The 20,348-nt window shown below is 48.6% G+C and overlaps 1 protein-coding gene across 1 annotated transcript; it reads right to left on the bottom strand.

Annotated features, from left to right (window-relative positions):
• Nucleotides 1-4,121: 4,121 nt before the first annotated feature.
• Nucleotides 4,122-11,749, bottom strand: LOC144151957 (TNF receptor-associated factor 3-like). The gene is made up of 2 exons (XM_077683144.1): nt 11,348-11,749; nt 4,122-6,106 (listed from the first exon to the last, which is right to left on the bottom strand). Exons 1-2 carry the CDS (start codon nt 11,624-11,626, stop codon nt 4,895-4,897), a joined length of 1,491 nt encoding a protein of 496 aa, XP_077539270.1. The 5' UTR covers nt 11,627-11,749; the 3' UTR covers nt 4,122-4,894.
• Nucleotides 11,750-20,348: the final 8,599 nt, after the last annotated feature.

Here is a 20,348-nt window from a genome sequence, read left to right as displayed (position 1 = left end):
GGGGCTGGAAGTACGCGAATGCACTCCCCTGCTTTCAGATTGTTGCTTGGGGAGGCTAGTATTGAATTGCCTCCGAGCCTTAACACCGCCACGACGGACGTGAACGTTCCCGTTCACCCGTCCTTTTTCGTCGGTGGTGTGTGTGTGTGTGTGTGTGCCGCGGTTGTGCGCGACGAGAGGCCTTGAGTGCTCGATCCGTGCACCGAATTGATCGATCCGCGCACCGAACTGAACTTTCTGTGCACCGCAAGTGAGCGAAAGCACAGCCGAACATTCTTGAAGGGACGTTATCAGGCTACGCCGTCAAAGAGGACAGTTGCGCGCGTGCGCATAGTGGTAATGCAAACTTTCTTAACGTTTTATTTTTGTGGACTGCGAAATTGCCCGTGTTCTTTGCGAGTCCTTATTCCTTTTGTTCTTGTTGTCGAGTGCCGGAGTAATTGTGCGTGTTTGCAGTATAGCGCGCATCAGTGTTTTAGGTGGAGTTGTCTCGTTGTTCGTGGCGTTTACGCGCTCCGGAGACACGACCCAATTTCTTTTTACTCGCACTTAGTGTTGTTAGCATTTTTTTTGGTGTTTTTCCGGGTTGCTAGAGTATTCCGTCCCTGTTGACGGCTAGTGAATAGGTTGTGTTGGTAGTTTAGGTGAAAGCTAGGATCAGCTGAACTGCAGAAATAGAAGGGGGCTCATTTGTGGTTATACCTAGCTCCTTCCACGTGTTTTTTTTTTTGTGTTTGTTTGTTTGTTCCGCTGTTATTGCGGAAGGAGAGACGCAACGAGTGGCCCTTTTAAATTCTTTTCGGATTGACTGAACCAAGAGGTCCAGTAACCCTCTTAAAGGGGGGAATTGTAAGGTCCACTTATGAGATTAGCGGCCAGGTGCCTGGGCTGCGCGTGAGAACGCGCCGCTCTGTCTGGCGACGTAGCACTGCCGACACTGCGCTGCAACCACCGCTAATTCGTCGCGGCGTGCGCGGGAGACGGATTGTCTGGCCCTCCACATTCCTAAAGGGTAATCCCCCATTGAGAAGGCAGACTGCGGCGCCGGATTCCAGGAACGCCTGCCGGACCCGCTGGGATTACCGGCGTGTCTCTATTGTCGCGCCCTGGTCAGCATGACGCACGGTCGCCGTCTTTCCCGCTTCCCCCCCCCCCCCCCCCCCCCCCCGCGGGGTCACCCGAACTTGCTCGTCTACGAGCGTGCCGTTGACCTGAGATAGCGGCGCCTCCTTGAATATTCCGTGACGGGCTGAGTGACAGCTGTCTACGTGAATTCGGGCACTCCCATACGCGTGTACGAACGCTACAGGGGCGTTCCCGAGAGAGGGTGATCTCGAGGTTTTAAAAGGCCGAACTTGGCCGTTGGAAAGGGTTCTTGTCTGAGCGCTGAGCTGGCAGTTCCCGGCGAGACAAGGAGTCTCGACCGTTAACGCTAGGTTGGGATTTAGGAGCCCCCTAGTCGAGGTTAAGATCGCGTCGGAGGTTCAGGGTGCAGCGCCGCACCGGGCAACTAGACGGATCTTGCGGCGAGACAGAGTCTCGGCCGTCGTTTCTCGAGCGGTTTGTGTACGCTCCGAGAATAGGAAGAGTTAGACGAAGTTGAGGAGCTCGAGTGATTTGTGCGCACTCGGAGCTAGCGTCTAGCTGAAGTTTGCAGTTTTTCTTTTATTATTCATGTACCCAGTTTTTGTACTGTAAATAGCTGTACATAAACTTCCTTTTCACTAAATCAACTTCAACGCCTCGAGTTCGTCACTTCGACCGCCACCTCCAAGAACTTCAACACCATCGCCCAGCCAGCCTCCTGCCAAATCAACCGGAGCCCGGGCGATTGGGTTCCTGATCGACACCGGACTTCGGGGAAACGAATCTTCACTGGCCTGATGTAGCTCGTATACCTTACAATTAAAATTTGTGGCTTCTTCGATTCACGGGTGCCGACAGTTGTGAACACTTCGCGGGTATTCCAAAAACTGCGCTCGCCAATTAAAAAAAAAAAAAACCCACCAAAGGAAAATAAAACGCGTTGAGTCTCGCGCAGTTGCCTACAGTTCAGGACTGCGGATCGAAGAGGCTTTTGAAATATTTTAATCTGCCGCACTGAGGGACATGTCGAACGGCGACATGTCGAACCGAGAAGTCGGTTCGACATGTTTACGTTCACAGGCACTGCTGAGATAAAAATGTGAACCGCCTCCTATTCGAGCCAGCAAAGCGTGTCTTGAAGGCCATATACGTCTTTTTGTAGATAAATACGATTGAAAACAGAAAAATCTGGATATAAAAGTTGCCATTCATTATTTATTATCACACTTGAAGTGTGTCGGCATTTAGTATGTATGCAGGCGACAACACGGCAGGCGAATTGTTACTTGCACATGGCACATCCGCGATACATTATGTGTAAGTTATCCCCCAGCTGTTGTACGCAAACAGGACCCTCGTCGTTCCTCTTCCTTCTTCCTAGCGGGTGAGTGACACGCTAAACAGGAAGAAGAGACCTTCCGACATGCCCCCCCCCCCCCCCCCTCTCTCTCTCTCTCCCTCTCTCCCCTTCCGCCAGGTGACATCCGGCACGCCACCATTTCTCGACGCCTGGCAGTTTTCAGGCCCGTGGACGCCACGCCCGGCAACGACAGCCCAACCGTTCTTCAATATATATACACACAAAAAAAAAAATCAGGAAGCGGCGCGTGTCGTCGAGGCTTGCTTCTTGTAAGGCGCGACGACCCCAAAGCGTAACGAGGACGGGCGGTACACTTCCGTGATATTTACAACGCTGGATGACCGCCCGCGGCGTCTCAGCCCTTTTGTTCTACCGGAGGGGGAGAAGGGGTCTTTTCTTTCAAGAAATGTGAAGAGAGAGAGATAGAAAGAAAGAGAGGAAGAGATAGAGACTTTAATAATGCACCGAAGTCAGCCTAACAGCGAGCTCGGCTTGCTATTCTGTGAGCGAGTGATGAATGGTAAAGATAAGTGATAAGTGGAGACGCTTAATCACACAAGCACGCGCATAAACAGTAATAGCCACCGAAACAAAACACTAACAGGCGCGCAAACGCCACGTTTGTTCGAGAAGTGTGTTGAACTTCCTTGAACCCGCGTTACAAATGTTGGGGCGGGATATTCGAACCGTGCAGCCCCGCTTGGCTGTGAAGGGTTGAATTGAATAAGTAGCGGTGGGAGAACCGAGCGGCGTGGTCGAGTGAGCCGCCTTTTCTACCTCGCGTGGTTGCTCCCGATTCGCCCCGGCCTGGCTTTCGCGCGTATACACCAGTACGTACACAAGCAGCCGTGTTTTTTTAGTTCTTCGTCCCAGCTCCGCTCTCATCTCGGGAACTTGTCCACTCCAGGTTCAGCTGCAGCGTTTTGCGCGAACTCTGCTGCTTTCGCTTGCGCCGCTCCGCGGTTATTATACGGCCAGCGAAAGGAAAAGGTGGTGGGAACGAGAGAAGGGACGTACATTTGCGACGATCTCTCGGGCAGCGTTACATCCCGGGGCAAAGAAGAGATGTCGCGAAAGGTGACCCGAAAATATTTGCCATAAAGCTATTAATGCGTGGGTCAAACACTATTGCAATAAACGGAGTAGCTTAAGGCATCCCTCCATTTGTGTCGCTTGACACCATATTGAAAGCGTAAACCGTATACTTAACCCCGCGATTAACTCATTCGTTCACGCCGAGAGCAGGAGGCACCTTAACTATTTCCCATTTAGCGCTAAAACAGCGCAAAACAACGCTAAAACGGGGCGTGAAGAAGAAAATATACATTGTGCTGGCAGCCAACTGATTTTTTTTTTCTTTAAAGGACAACAAATATACATATTTTCGTTTCCGAAACCTTTCCGAAACCAGCCACGGCATCCCGGACTAGGGACGCCCCCTAGCCCGGTTGCACTAACAACAGCACCACCGCTCGTAAAATAAGCATTTATTTCTCCTCCTCCGAAACTAGTACATATACATTCGCGCCCCCCTTGGGTCAAGCCAGACGCGCTCCCGGGAGGAGTCTGCGCTCCACGCCTTCAGCGTATCCTGCAGACTTGCCCAGCGAAAATTCGTCCCTTTTTGGGGAGTGTGCAAAAAAAAAAATAAAAAAAAGAAGCAGGAAATGACGTGAAAAAGCATTTTCCACTGAAAAAGGTTTCAGATCTACGGTCCAAAGGAGAGGATATTGTTGTAGAAACATTTATTTGTGCCGATTTTCTTTTTAGCTACACTCAAATAAATATCTACAACACCAACACCCGGCTACTTGAGGTTTATAGCCTTGTAATTCATAAGACAAATGAGCGCTTGCTTTTGAAAACAACACGTCATTTAGAAATTAGAAGGAATTGCAGATGCCTTTTATTCAGAGTTCCCCCTTTTTGAAGTACATCAAGATTCAGTTCATATAAAACAAACCACATTTTTGAGACACCTGCGTTTACAGAAATAAATTAAAAATAACAAAGCAAGAATAACCTGTCGAAAAAAATAGTGCTTTTATAGATCATACTAACGCTCCTTCTCACTTTTGGGGCGATCTTTACAGAAGGAAAGCAAAACTTAATAGGTATGCAACCTAATGCTATTCCGCTGAAGGGGGCTAGAATTTGTACGGACCGGACACTAATTTATGTGGCTGTCCCTTCTTTATTCATCGGCTTCTGTGCTTCGGCCTCGTTGGCGGGTTTCTGTGCCCGGTTATTAAATTTCCGAGATGGAAAGCTAAAAAAGCCCCGAGAAGATACTATCTGGCTTCGAAACCCTCAGACACGATTACCGTGTAATTTCCGCTAAATTTAGCGTTTAATCGATGTCACATCAACGTTCCACAACCTTCTGACTGTCCACTGTTCCACACTTTTGCTTTTGCATTCTCCGGGCACCAGACACAGCGGACGAGTTTACGAGTAGACCTCGAACCGTACCAAAATTTTGTCGTCCTTGACGTAGCCTCCTTCTTCCAACTTTCTAAGTAGCACCTTATAAATACTCCAGACCGGTTCATTTCTTTCCTCAGTTGGCATTCTATACCGCTCAAAGTCCTTCAGTGCTGTGTTTATGAAAACTGACTCATTTTTTCCCTTCTTGGTTGGATGGAGGAATCTTAAATACAGTGTTTTTTTTATTGGCCAGGTGAGAATTTGGTCGTATACTCCCCTGCACATCCTAAACTCTAACCTAAGCGACTGACCATCATATTCTGTATCTACATTTACCCCAGGCAAAATGTGATACCCGTAAAAGTATTCAGAGCTTCTAGCGAAGATGGTTTCCCCTTTTACTTGCTTTTTAAGTTTTGCCACTGGCCCAATGCTCCACTCTAGGGGTTCGGCAGTGTTGAGCTTCTTGTTGAAAGGTAAGCAGGACACGGCCTCTATAACGGCCAGCTTCGCGCCAACTTCCTCGCGAAAGCTTTTTTCACTGGCTGCGTTTGCTTTGATTTCGTGCACAATTTTGTCAAGCATCGCTACTTTTCTTTCGTTTTTCTTTCTTTCTGCCGACGAAGCAACTTTCAAAGCATTGACATTACGCTTAACGTCAGCGTAGGCTACCATGGCTGCGCGTTCTTTCTCCTTTAAAGTCTGACTTACCGATGCTCTCAAGTCGCTGACAACTTCACTAATATTCTGCAACGAAGTGCTGATCTCTTCTAGTTTGTTTTGCATCCCAGCATGGGCTTCACCCATTTGTGCGAGTGCTTGTCTGTTTAGCTGCGTGCTCTCTCTGATCGTGTTTTCCAAGCATTGATTTGACTCAAGCAGGTGGAAGTCAGGGTGCGGTCCTTCGGCGGCTGTTTTCGTGCTATCGGTGATACGTTTCAAATTTTCTTGTAATGTAGCTTGAAGAAAAGAAAATTTTTCCTGTAGCTCGCGGAGTACGCTCGTTATTTGCTTGACTTCTGGGTCACCATTGCGGCATGTAGGACGCTCGTTGGCATCGGACCTCACACACGAGCCAGCGGTAATGTGGTCGACGATGTCCACGTGATCGACGATCCTCTCGCAGCGCGGGCAGACGACAGCGTGGTATTCGCACTCCTTGCCGAAATGGTCGAGGATCTCTTGCGCCGGACCCGAAGCGCTGCAGCCAGCGGGTGCATTCCAGCAGTGAATCTGCACGGACAAATAATGTCGAATGAAAAAACCTTCCAGAAAGGCAGATATCATTTACGAATTTCAAGCGCAAAAATATAGACAGGGGACGAACGGGACAAAGACAAGCGCTTTTCTTTGTCCCGTTGTTAGCGCGCTTGTCGTTGTCCCGTTCGTCCCCCATCTACATTTTCGCGCTTGAAATTCGTACCATGGATTACCAACTAGCTCGCACACATACGTTGCTAAGATATCATTTCCTGACAGTGTACAGCGAGAAAACCCTGAAGCACGTTCGGCGATGCAGCGGTGTTGAACTTATTACTCTTGAAAAAGCCCAAGTCGCCGTTCATTCGAAGTTCCCAAGTGTGGAGGTCGTGGCATCGGAGCCTTTTTGAGCGAGACTCGCAAGAGGGAGACTTTACTCTGTTTGTAGTGATGTTGGGTGTTAGCCGACTGCCGTTACTGAGATTCGTAGCTGTTAAAGAGACACTGAATGCAACCAGCAGAATTGTTTAAAACGAAAGTCTGACTTTCCCGTAGCCATTTTAGCGTTGACTCGCTGCCGAAAAATGCATTAATTGTTGAGAAATCGCTAATCAAACGCTCATCAAACGTGACGCTGTTTGCGTCACAATACACCGGAAGCAAGCGAGGCCGTGGTGACGTATAGCGGTATAGAAGCAACCGAATACAACGCTACCACGCACCGAGCGGATTGGTCAGTTTCGGTCAAACCATTCGTACTTTCCCGAACTCCCACATCCTTTGCAGTTCCGGAACACTAAACAAAATGTGCCTTCGTGGGAACCGTGGTCATTATTGAGCTCTGAAGAAAAACGTATTGTCCTTCTGAGGCCCACCGAATGTTGGCTTCCAACCAACCGCCAGGGCGTAGATAGCACGCTTCCTCGAAAAGCCGTACCGCCGCTTTAAGTATGGGCAAGTAGCGCCATCCAGCGGCAGCCAAGGAAGACGTTGCGCACACCCGACGTTTTAACCACTTCCAATGCAAGTTGCGCGTTATATCCAGTGGCGGCGGCACCTGATTTTCTTCACGTTTCCGCTATTCGCTACCTTTAGGAAAAGCTCGCGTAAGTGTGGTATATCCGTGTTCTCGCTTGATTGATTGATTGTGGGGTTTAACGCGCCGACGCAACGCAGGCGATGAGGCGCGCCGTAGTGGAGGGCTCCGGATTAATTTTGACCACCTGGGGATCTTTATCGTGCGCCGAAATCTCGTACACACGGGCGTTTTTGCTTTTCGCCTCCATCAGAAAAGCGGCCGCCGCGGCCGAGAATTGAACCCGCGACCTCGTGCTCAGCAGCGCAACGCCTTAGCCACTGAGCCACCGCGGCGGGTCCGTGTTCTCGCTGAGTTAGTCTATCGATCTAGGGCAACATTTTGACTTCAGTGTCCATTGAAGTTGTCCTGCTGCTCATCCGAGGTCACGGGTTCGGTGTTCGGCCGCGGGGAGTGTTTTATAATTTTTTTGGAGGAGTACGATGTTTAGCTTGGTGTAAACATTCCAGGGGCCTTCAGTTATTCCGCAGCACCCCTCAGAGCCCAGTTGAAAAATTATCTTTCATATTAACATTGATTGGATTGACTTGATTGATTGTGTGGTTTAACGCACCGAAGTTACATTTGCGCTATAAGGCTTTGTGTAGTGGCGGGCTCCGAATCAATTTTGACATCCTGGGGACCTTCACCTGCTCACATCTCAACAAAAGCGTACTTTCAGGAGGAGATTGGCAGATGCTTGATAAAATGGCTGGTCCGATGAATATTCTCAGGCTAATAATTAAAGTAAAAAATTGGAACTGCGTGCCCGCAAGCGACACATCGTCGAGAGCTGGCTTGTGATGAAAGAAACCACGACTCCAACACGAAAGAAAACAAACAACGGGGCTTGGAAGCGTCAGTGAGAGGACAAACATGTATCAAACATGTATTGGCAACAAGGCGAGGAAGTAAGGTAAACGTTCACAATCTTCTTCATGGAGTTAGTGTCATGTGCACAAATAAAAAATTAAAGATGACTACCGCTTCGAGCTGATCTATAATCGCGCCCGCTTCCCTAGAAACTCAGACACCCTCCCCCACTGAATTCAATTACTGCAGAAGTCCCAGAACCTGTCTTGCGCAGCCTAGCCGGAACCAGTCCCCTTCAATGCATTTACTAGTCAGGAAACTGTGTGACCAATAAATGTGACCAGTAAAATTAAGGCTAGGCGGATGTTGTATTCGTTATGCCTAGGGAACTCGGAAAAGGGCGCATTTTGTTGGATCACTGCTTTATCTGCTTGATTTTATCCCTCCACCTGGTGGCATATTGCTCTCTTGGTCACACGCTATTGCTTACTTTTGGCCTGGTGTGAAAATATACAGGCGACATCGCAGGAAAAGTGAATCACTTTAGCCGACGTTCCAGTGACGAACCGACACCAGCTGAAAGTGTACCAGTATACCGAGCAAAACGTGTAGTAATACAATGCCGATGTTCACACTAACACAAAGAATTTTCTTCGCTGTTAATTGTGCAACAATCTCTTCCATCATTTGGAGCACGTTCGTCGGCGTCGTTTATGTGGCGGTCTTGTCGGTGCCCGCGGCTTTAACCCTATTTAACCGGCTTAAAAGCCGCTCGGGAAGGAGTTAGGCTTGTCGCGCTGCAATGACACCACATCGAACTTGACAGCGAATTAAACGGCGCAAACGATGTAAGTGTCGTCAAAAAGATCTCACGCACGCGCGTATGCTTGGGTGCGTCTGTTGCCTAGGAATGGCTTGCTTCAGTTTCACATGCTGCTCTCCGTCGCAGGGTTGAACAGAACAAGGAAACTGTTTCCGTTGTGCCCTTGCAAAAGAACAGCAGCAAACAAAAGGCACGCAAACAAGGTGAAAACTTGGGCGAGTTGGTGATGCGTGTTGAACCACAGCGCAGCCTCCTGCAATCGCCCTGCGTCTTGTCGTTTGCGCTGCGGTTCAACATGCTAACAAGGTTCACGTGAAATCCCTGTCACCGCCCCGCAAAGAAGATAGTAGGTTGATTACGAGCGGATAGTGGTGGTGTCGTGCTTGCGAGAAAGGCCTAGCAGACGGCGGTTTCACCGGGCGGGATCGTTGTGCGCATGTGAATACCCTCGCTCATTTCGCCGCTTTATACCGTGATTACAAGCAGCCAAACCGCATGGTGGTTTATAAGGCGCCCGTGAACAATAACCCCCCCCCCCCCCCCCCCCCCCCCCCCCCCCACTTTTCCCCATGGGTTCCTGGTAAAGAATAGGTGTGTAGCCGCTCTCGAAAAGGGGTTGCTTGACGTCAATCGAAGCGGTCTTGTATAAAGTGAAACTAGAAACTTAACGCCGTCAGGCTCAGCATGTGTGGTGTTTTACAACAGCTTCGCGGCCTTAAACCTTCGAAACGTGGGATTGCGGCCACTTTTGTTAAAATTCGCCGACTGTACAACTCAGGGCCATTGTTTGAATTCTATAGTCGACGCTACCTAACCAATAGCAGTTTCAGACCTCACAATGGAAGTACGACACTAAACCTCGGTTAAGAGACGCGCCGTTGAAGGGCTTCGGACAGACATGACGCACGCTCCCCGTGTAACTTCGAACACATGGTCTAACAGTCTTTCGCGTGAAATATAGGAAGAAAACTAGGACAGCCACCAGTGGCATGTTTAGCGACATTAACATGCGTTTCAGCAGCAAACTGCTTCAGGCACAAAAGAGAGAGAATAGTCTTTAATGATACTGGTGAGGTTAGCCTGGCCAAGGCGCCTAGCTTGCTACACCAGATGTATAAAAAAAAAATGAAATCGATGAAGAGGTGATGATAATGACTGTGATGAAGATGACGCGCTCATTAAGAGAGTCCTGTTTAAAAAGTCTGATCAAGTCCTGTGCTTCGCAGGAAAGACAGTAGAGATTTTGTCGCTCGAGATGCTCGTTTAGAGTTCGTCCAAGGGCCTAGCACGTCACTGAGAGTTAGGCCTCTAGACAGCGGAAGACCCAAGGACACTAAAAGGGACGTTCTGGCGGCTCTATACCGCGTACACTCACATAGCACGTGGTTCAGGTCCTCGCGCACGTCACAAAGAGTGCACAAGGGGGAAGCAGCCTGTTTCATCTTGAATCGAAAGTAATTGGTGTAAGCGACATTTAGCCGCACACGGTGAAGAACCGACAGCCCTGCCAGATGGGTACATGTTTTACCAGTTCCATTTTTTTCGCTACCAGCGGGCCCGTACTTCTCAAAAACGTAATACGTAGATGAAAAACATACTGCACGGAGGGTTTTTCTTTTTTTGCACTCAACGGTTACGGTGCATCTTAAGTCCATGCAACGGTTTGTTATCCAAGCACAAGGATGTTAATGGCCTAGTACTGATAGTCAAGATACTGCACAAGTTTTTGACCACTGTCAGTTAAATCTGGACGCTGTATTTAGCGCACAAGTGAGAGAACATTGTTGATTAGTCTTTGAGGCCAACGAGTGCATCAACAGCATGCTGTCAATGATTAGGGGCTCGCTGCCTATAATTTGTCGGGCCGTAGTGGATTCAAGAATAGTGCAAAAAGATTTTTAACATGAATTGAGATTTTCACTCGCGCTTTTACTGAGCTTCATTCCTCATAATGGGAAAAGATGGGTGAAAATGATCATGAGCATGACAAAGGCATGTAGGAAATCGGTGAGATGAGGTAAAGCCATCAGATGTTCTTAGTACCTTTTAGCAATCCGGAGCCCTCCACTACGGCGCGTCTCACCGCCTGCGTTGTGTCAGCGCGTTAAACCCTACAAGCAATCAATTATCTTAAAGCCCGCCACTGCAAAGCAAACAATGTGTCAAGGCGTTCTTCAATCGAATACTTATTTGAAATGGCTTATATGCGACATACTCGGTTACAACTTAAGAACGGCAACGGAAGTTGCCACTGTGCCTCATCACCGCAGCCGGATGTTACTCCGCGCGGCGCAACTAGGGCGTTACTGGGAATATTTTGAACATGGCATGAGCCGTTTCCTGGATTTTTTTAGACTTAATATGCTTATGAACGGCACCAGCAACGACAAACAAGCTGCGTGAAAAAGGCAGACGATATCATGCATTTAGCAATCTCCTTTCAAAACGCGCGCGCCCGTTGAAATTCGGGTCCGTCGCTTAGGCGGAGTGATACCACACATGAGCTATTGCTGTTCTTAACTTGTTCTCGAGTATAGTAATTGTTCCGTATCGCGTAGCGTACCTTTCGCCCAAGGAGGCTCTCTGCGGAGAATGTCAACCACGCCACATCGTCGCCTTTGATGGCGTCTCCGTCCAGACAACACCGGCCGTCGTTTGCGATGGTGCGGTTGTAGCAAGGCTGACAGAGCACGTGCCGACAAGAAAGCAAAGCGACCGTAGAAGGAACGAGGCCGCATGCATCGCACACTCGATTCGATGACACGCCGTCTACAAACACAGTGGGCCGCCAGTCGAGGCCGCAATCGAACCCGAACGCCGTGAGGCTGCGTTCGGCCGCCATGACTGCCTAAGGAAATCTGCGACGAGTGGACAGGCGCCAGGGGATACGCGAGCGGGAAATACTGTCAGCAGGCGTGCAGTTCGAGCGTTGCATCGCTTATCGCGTCGATAGCGAATAGCCGCACTCACGGCTTCCAGTAATTGGGATGGGAGCTTAGCGACAAAAAAGAAAATGTTACTTCGTATGCGCGCAGCGGCATTATCTGGCACTTGCACTATTTCCCATTTAAAACTCGCATTTCGAATCGTGGTATCTCTGATCACCTCACTGGAAGTCGCCTGCCTAGGCCTCGCTTTTCAGCGAAAGCAATGACGAGCGTTTCTAAGCCTGGAATATTAATGAAAAAAAAAGAATTTTAGCTCCTCTTTGGGAGATGTTGGAAAGAATAAACGGTATGATCAATGTATTTACAAAGATTACGAAAGCTAAAACTGTCCTCATAAGTGCGGGTTCGCCGTTCCGTGAAAAGTGCAGCTGTCGCGTTGAAAGGCAAACGACCAGAACATGCGGATCGTTCTCGCGCACTAACAGTCTACACTTCGTCCCAGTAGCGCTGTGATCCGGCCCGAACTCAACAGGATTTTTATTGCGAAGCAGTATATGTATAAACGCCCCTGTCCCCCGTTTTCATTCAGGTGAAGCCGATTTACTCAGTGCCGTCTGGGGCTCCTCCTCGCCAGCGCTGGCCCCTCTTTTACGACTATTTTCCCCCTCGCCTCCCCTCATGCCCATTTGACAAGTTGCGCAGTCGGCTGATAACGGCGCAGTGTTTTTATCAGATGATTGCGAAGAATAAACAGAAGCGCGGATGGGCGTAAAAACGACCGACTCCCGCCGCCGCCGCTGGACTTGTAGCCGCTGCCGTTTCCGCTCAAATTCTGTCTCGCCCAGTAGCTGCGAAACCCTCCCCGTTGAAGAGCAACTTGCCATGTTGGAACGGCGGCGTCAGCCCATAACTCTTCTTCAGCTGGGAAGGCCTTCCAAGCGGCATTTTCCCCGGTCTCTTTCACGCCTAAGTATGCGCCAGCACAGGTTGCCGGTTTATGCGCGCGAAATTTAATCGGTACCGGAATTTCATCGGTAACGGCTTCGTGCCGTTACCGATGAAATGCCGGTTGTGATGGTGGGAGATTTAAACGTGGAAATCTCACGGCTCAATGCGACCTGTCCGCTGTACTCCTTAATAGAGTGGTTTGGGTGTGGGTGGATGTGCTACACAGACATGGAAGATGCGTACGAAGGTGAAGGGAAACGGTAAGCCACATGTTTGTACATGAGAATAGAGCTCAAGGGCTTCCAGGTTTTAAATTGTTATGGGTTGCGGGATCCCAACCATGAGGCAGAGATAATTAGAAGGATCAGAATTGGGTGGGGTGCATATGGCAGACATTCTCAGATAATGAATAGCAGCCTACCATTGTCGCTGAAGAAGAAAGCGTATGACAGCTGCATCTTACCGGTACTCACCTACGGGGCAGAAACTTGGAGGCTCACTAAGAGGGTTCAACTTAAATTGAGAACGACTCAGCGTGCAATGGAGCAGAAAATGATAGGTGTAACATTAAGGGACAAGAAGATAGCGGAGTAGATCAGGGAGCAAACTGGTGTTAAGGACATATTAGTAGAGATTAAGAAGAAAAAATGGACGTGGGCAGGGCATGTAATGCGAAGGCAAGATAACCGCTGGTCATTAAGGGTAACAGAGTGGATCCCTAGAGAAGGCAAGTGTTGCAGGGGGCGGCAGAAAGTTAGATGGGCAGATGAGATCAAGAAGTTTGCGGGGATAAATTGGTCACAGTTGGCACAGGACCGAGGTAATTGGAGAATAATGGGAGAGGCCTTTTCCCTGCAGTGGGCGTAGATAAGCTGGTGATGATGATGATGATGATGATGATGGGTTGCGGGCATGTCCTTCGCTTGGAGGAACAACAGCGGGAATTGAAGAAGCGTCAGCCCGATGGGAAGCGCGAATGGGCGCAAAAACAACGGAAAGCTGCTGCCGCCGCCGTTACCGCCTCAAGTTCCAGCTCGTCGAGTAGCGTCAAATCCCTCCCGGATGAACAGCAACTTGCCCGCTTGGAACACCGGCGTGAGCCAATATCACTTCTTCAGATTAAGGGCTTTCAGAGGGACATTTTCGACCGCGTCTGTCACTTCTAAGTCCGCGCACATGACCGGTTGCCGGTTTATGCGGGCGCAGGTTTGTAGTGGAGAATAGTGGGAGTGGGAGGGGTGCGTACGCGCGCAGCTATAGGCTTCATGCCAGTACTGATGGATGATATGTGCGTTGTACTGTCGCGAGGTTTAAACGCGGACGTTAAACGGCCCAATGGGACCTTTCCGGTGTCCCTAGTGGTACAGCGGATTGGGTTGGTGTGTTACGCAAACATTAAGATGCTTACGGCGCGAGAGGGACACAGACAGCTCCATGTTTGTCCACAAAAACAAAGCTGGGGTTTTTGGAAGGCTCATTTAGCTAATTGGCTAGGAAGTATGTTCCATCGCAAATTACGAGCAAACGTAAAAGTTTTGTTTCGAGCACTCCATGGACTGTGTCCGGCTTCGATGTCATCCTTCTTCGCAGTGTGGAAGGGCAGTAAGTTTTAATCGAACATTCAAAGCCCGTAAATTCAAATTACGCAACGCTCCTGTCCAGGATGCGTAGACAATGTTTGCTGCGACACGGGCGCAAAAACGAAAACAAAACAAAACAAACAAAAAACAGGGAGAAAACGACGACAATAATTGAGAGCGCGTTAGCGCATAAGTGGCCCGCCGTCGCCAATGTTCTGATGCAAGAGCGGTGCAGATAGGTCGGTACGCCATCACCGCAGCGTGAACACACATTTCGGCGTCCAAATTAATGGCCGCACGATTCATTTCCGCCGAGCAGTTCAATTAACTCGCAGCAGCGCGAGCAGAAGCAACAAGAAGCCGCGCAAAAGCCCAGCGTCGATCCGCTAATCTCTCAGAGCGGCGTCGATGCGGGCTTAGATCGACAGGGCCGCCAACGGTCGCAGCCGCTCCTTTGTAGAAATAGGGCTTCCTGCAACGCCTCCAAGATGAGAATATAGCCATATTGCAGATTAGTGCTTAACTCACCACCCTGTTAGTGGTGAAGTTTTGAACAACGCTTGAAAACGTCACCATTTTTGGGTCTAAATAGGGCAAGCTACATATAATCAAGAGGCTTGGATATTAACACGAGAGCTGGTGTGAAGTGTGCAGCATTTTTATCAAGCGGGCGTCGTTTTCTAGATTAATAAAGATCGAGCTGAGCGCCCCGCATTCAACCAAAACAGCGCGGAATCTACACAAGCCTCTCCCTCGAAACCGCCATACTTCTTGGCCTTGTTATACCCTTTCCTGTCCTTAAGGCGCCTCTTCTTGTTGCAACCACAACGTGATCTACTTCTATTACAGCCTCGTTGATCTCCTTGCCATCGACGGCACCCGATGGCGTTCTCTAATTCGAGGAGCGTCGCGCATGAATGCGTTCACGGCAGATCCCGTTTACGGAGCGCCTGATAGCGCGCATACTTGCGGAATACCGAGCCACCTCCCTATTGTGGAGGGTGCAGCTTTTCTCTGCGTGTGATTATGTGATCGAACCAAAAGCTGCGCCCATTTCAAAGAGGAGCTTATTAGATACACCTCATCTAGCACGATCAACGTGTGGATTCCGAGTCAAGAGATCCAAAGAGTCAAAAGATCCAAAGAGTCAAAAGGCCCAATATTGGATCTTTTGACGCGTTGGATCTTTTGACTCGTTGGATCTTTTGACTCACTGTGGACCTTTCGACCCGTTGGATCTTTTGACTCGTTGGATCTTTTGACTCGTATTGGACCTTTTGACGCGGCTAAGGCGAGTCAAAAGGTCCAACGAGTCAAGAGGTCCAATATTAGACATTCTGACTTCTATCTTTTGACGGGGCTAAGGCCAATCAAGTGATCTAGTCTCTTTATGAGCCTCACCTTGGCGTACTTTTGTTTGCTAAGGGCCAAGATTATAACTCCGTTGCCTCTTCGTTTTCCCTACAAGGAGCGTGTTCATTCGTTCTAAGCACCAATTTCCGAACCATATATGCTAGTTTTTCTTTCAAGTATATGCATGTTGCTCTCATACAAAAATACGTTTGCGTCACGGCCATGGGAAATAATTTCAGTGGTTAAGCAAATATTAACAATGCCATTTACCGGCTCCGGTCTTTTCAGTATAGGGCGTTTCGGTTTCGGGCCCTTTCGGTACACGGAGCTTTCGGTACAAAAACCAATTCAAGCGCGCGTTGTAGGCAGCAAGATGTGTGCGTCGTAGCAGTTGTAGACACAAAATCGTACTTATTTATTACTCGTGTTCTTGCTCGTAATTCTGCGTTATTTTAACGTAGTGAAAAGGTCATGCGGCCTTCCCAAATGAAGCAATATTTATTTGCGGACTTGTTGCCGTAATAACTGTAGCTTTGAGATAATATTATTGTTGCGTATATCGCTTTCTTTTTAGCAACTTATTATCCCCATATCTTTGTTTAAAAATCAGTGACGCTAACAATTTTTTTCCGCTTTCGAATACTTGTGATAAAGCTTCGTAATTGATTGCCTTCGCTAGGGGATAGGAATGAGTCGCTTTCTAACTCAATCACAAACAACTTGTAACTTTTCGGCATTTTGCATCTATGTGCTCTTCTGTTTGCTGGTAACACAACGCGCATAATGCCTTATTACGGATGCGTTACCAAGGGCACCTTCTCTACCTCACCGGACGTTTCTGTCCCGGCGTCACCCGATTTCCAGGAAATCGGTGTGTTTAGTGTGTTTGTGGTTTGAAATGCCCAAAGGCATTGATAATGCTTTTTGGAACGTACATAGATATAGTTTGCAGAAAGAAGAGGTCATGTGTCATTTTCGGCTTTCTTCCTCAAAGCATACTGGCCATACTTTGGCCGTGGCTTTGTTCTTATCTGAGACCAATGTTAGCATCAGCTCCCCACCGCCTGTAGCTCTCTAGCTGCACAAAATGGAAAATGGAAGTGAAGCCACACAAGCAGGGGTTGGCACTACACTATCGAGAGTGTAAAAAAAGAGACACGCGGACTGCATCTAGCGGCTTCAGGTTATCATGACGTGCTTCAACTCAGGTCGCCTGGAAACCTAGTAACCGGCTTCCCAAAGGGTAGCAATGTAGCACTGCTATTAGAACTCTTGATTTTTTGTGGGTGTAATCATGAGCCATATAAGGGTCATTTATTTGATGGATATTGACTTTGATAAACGAGATGCAAGAACATTTGTCCTGAATATTTTCAGCAGCAATCATACAAGTCAGCGCAGCGTAGCCGAACATGAGCGACATGTGGTCGTGGCTCGTCGACATCGCTGAAGCTCACATTCTACATAAGCAATAACTACCAAAATATTCTAATGTAATAGTATCAAATGACAGAGGAGCGAGAAACGAGAACAACCTGAGAAAATAATCAGAAATAAAAACCAGCTTGATGAATGGTGTTGTTCATAGCGTTCAAATTAGCCACGGCTTCATTCGGCGCGCCAAGTGCATATCTTCTACATTTAGAAGTGAAAGTTCAAGTATGGGAGCGAAAATAACACTAAAAATACAATAAAATGACGCAGTCTATAAATTGCACACCCTAGCGATGGCTCGGAAGGTTCTCATAATTCGTCTGACCTTCTGACGCGGTTTCGGAATTATTGGACCTTTTGACCCCTTGTATCTCCTGACTCGTTGGATCTTTTGACTCGCTTTGGACCTTTTGACTCATTGGATCTTCTGACTCTTTGGACCTTTTGACCCACATTGGACCTTTTGACCCGTTGGATCTTTTGACTCGGCTGTCACGTGATTATTGGATCTTTTGACTCTTTGGACCTTTTGACTCTTTGGATCTTTTGACCATAAGCGCAACGTGTGCGCGCTCATCTTATTGGCATTTATACGTGAAGCAGCAGCGAAGATTTGTGTGCACTGGGTTACTATATGCGTGTACCGCTCGAGTAGGTAAGGGCAGTAAGGGTACGTGCGTTACCTTGGTCCCGGAGTCGTCAATCTTCATCCTAGTTAGCTATAGTTACGGGGTGGTTTGGGACAATTTTCAGCTCTCTCACTTTTTTCTTGTAAAGGGAAGGGGAAGAGAAGGGAACTATATCGTTGAGCTTGTCGTGGTGACTGTGCGGGCTGAAATGAGCAAACTGTTTTCTTTTAAGTGAATTCCTATGTGGACTCATCGAGGAAATTTGCGTGTATATTTATAGCACTTTCGCGGCCTGAATTAAAAGGCCCTAGGGCTTTCGTGTCTTACGATAACCTGTATTGTCTTTTTTCAAATGTGTTTCTAGCACGGAGCAAGAAAAATATAGGAGGGGAAACGAAGCTTCCTAACACGGCCAGATAATGTCACAAGCGAGCTAGCGGCATCTCTCGCGAGTGAAGAAACTGCGGGGCTGCCGCTTTCCGCATTGCACAGCACAGCCACGGAAAGAAGTGCGGCCGCTATCAGGTGCCGCTACCCTCTCCACCGCTACCCTCTCCGTCCATCAGGTGCCGCTACCCTCTCCTTCGTCGCAGCGACGAAGCTTTGCAGTCCGCTTTGGTTTTCGTTGTGACATTATCGGGTCGCTCGCCCGCTCTTATCGCGATGGGCTGTTTGGCCTCCTGATGATGATGATGATTGCTATTGGTTTCCTCTTTGAAGCGCGGCGATGACATGTCATCTTACCAAAAAGGACTAATATAACCATGTTTTACACTCTTGGTTTAATACTAGCGCTGCTTAGGGCAGGCACTAAAGCTTATTAGGCCCGAAATACTTTTATTTCCCTGTTACAGGTGGTAACTGTCCTAGGCAATATTCACCTCTCTGCTTTTCGTCCACCAGCATTCTAATCTTCTTTTCGTCCCCTCGACAGCCTTGAAGTTAACTTCCTCTCTGATACCCTTAAATCCTAGGGCTTCTGGAAGCCCAATATTCCCTTCATAAAGATTTCGATGGATACTCTCACATTCTAACACTATGTGCCGCATAGTTTCTGTTTCTTTTCCGCAGACCACGCATACCCCATCATTTTGTGAATTCTTCCCCACAAAACTCTTAGTTTGCAGGCAACCTGCTCTAGCCTCAAAAAGCAATGCACTGCCCTGGGAATTATCGTAGAAATTTTCTTTTCTGATGTTCAATTTCTCAGCCCTGTACATCTCTAACGACGTTTTAGCTTCCATTTTTTCCCTCCATTTATTCGTTTCGATCTGCCTTGCCTCTTTTTTGGTTACCTTGGCTGTTTTGGATTCTCCACTGTTCTTTCCGTATTTCATCGTTAGCCTTCTGGTCTTTCTTAACCACTGCGTGTCCACGCTTTTCAAGTATAGGTACCTATAAACCTCAGCTGCCCACCTTCGTTGATCCATTGCCCTCAACCTCATCTCAAAGCATATTTTACTCTGAGCTTAACTAACTTCGTGCTCCGTGCTTCCCTGTTGTTACGAATCGGCCAGCGCTGCCGTACTTTCCCGCATCACTCCTCGCCTGTGCGGCGAAGCCACTGTTTGCGTCTTTCAGCCGTCAGGCGCCACCATGTTCATTCAAGTTTCGACAAGCCGGGCCAGACGCCTCGCTTTCAACGCGCTTCAAACGCCGGCGGTTGCCAGCGGCACGTCGAGACCCGCCCAAGGACACAGAGGCCCCGCGATCGCAACGGAGTCCTCCTCTCTCCCCTCTCTCGGACTCAACGTGCGCCGAGGCTACCGACTGTCACGAACTCTGGAAAGAGCGTTGTGTGTGTCTGTGAAGTGCGTAGCGTGCGCAAAATGTAGAGGGAAAGCTGTTTGACCGTTACTGCTTTCGGGTATAAATAGAGCTGCCCAAGCGCTGTAATTCATTCCTGTTAGAGCAGCGAATCCATGCTGCCACTCTGCTCGAGTCCTGTATTGTAACCTCGCCCGTCGGGGCATTGTTCTTTGACTTCGGCTCACCTCTCGCTATGAAGTAAACAGTTACGTTAGCCTACTGCTTCTGGACTTCTTCACGGCTGCAACAGCGGCTGGCCGCTCGCATCATACACGCTACCACTCGTATGTCGGAGGTCACGGAGCTCGGATCGGGTGCCCCCATGCGGTTGCAACACTATATATTCGTGCTCCATGGTTTCTAGCAATGCAGTTGTGTGTAGTAGCGAAGCCTACTTTTAAAAGGCTCGGTGATTAGATTTTGACAGGATACACGGCGTCTTTTACACGCACTTATGTAGACCAGTAAATCCTAATTTAGCTTGTTCAGTGTATAGCAAGCCGGCTTAAGAAATTATCTGACAATTCACAGTTGGAAGTTCCTGCCATTATTTTGGCCAGATTTGGTGTGTGTGTTGGAAGGGAGGGGGGGGGGGGGCTTTTACAAAACGCAACACTCATCTTGGCGCATTTTAGTTTAGTTCGCTTGGCCTCATTAAGACTTGGAGGAACGTCGAGACATGCTTTAGGCTAGACCCCTTGTATCGGTAGTCCCCCAATACCTTGTTTTTTCTTCTTCAGGAAATAATCTCAAGTGCATCGAAAATTATCCTTGTCACCCGTTTCCTTAAATTAGGGTGCACTGTCAGAAGATATGGGGAGTCGACTCAAGAGAGCCAACAAACCCCACCGAATCTACAGGGCACAGGTGACAATGGGGGTGGCCGTCTGATGTGCGGCTTTCGCCGACCAGAGCGGCAAGAA

This window comes from Haemaphysalis longicornis, unplaced genomic scaffold (genome assembly GCF_048455015.1).
Source record: "Haemaphysalis longicornis isolate Haplotype H1 unplaced genomic scaffold, Haemaphysalis longicornis Haplotype H1 scaffold_9, whole genome shotgun sequence".
Taxonomy (NCBI): domain Eukaryota; kingdom Metazoa; phylum Arthropoda; class Arachnida; order Ixodida; family Ixodidae; genus Haemaphysalis; species Haemaphysalis longicornis.
This window is presented reverse-complemented; position numbering and strand designations above follow the sequence as displayed.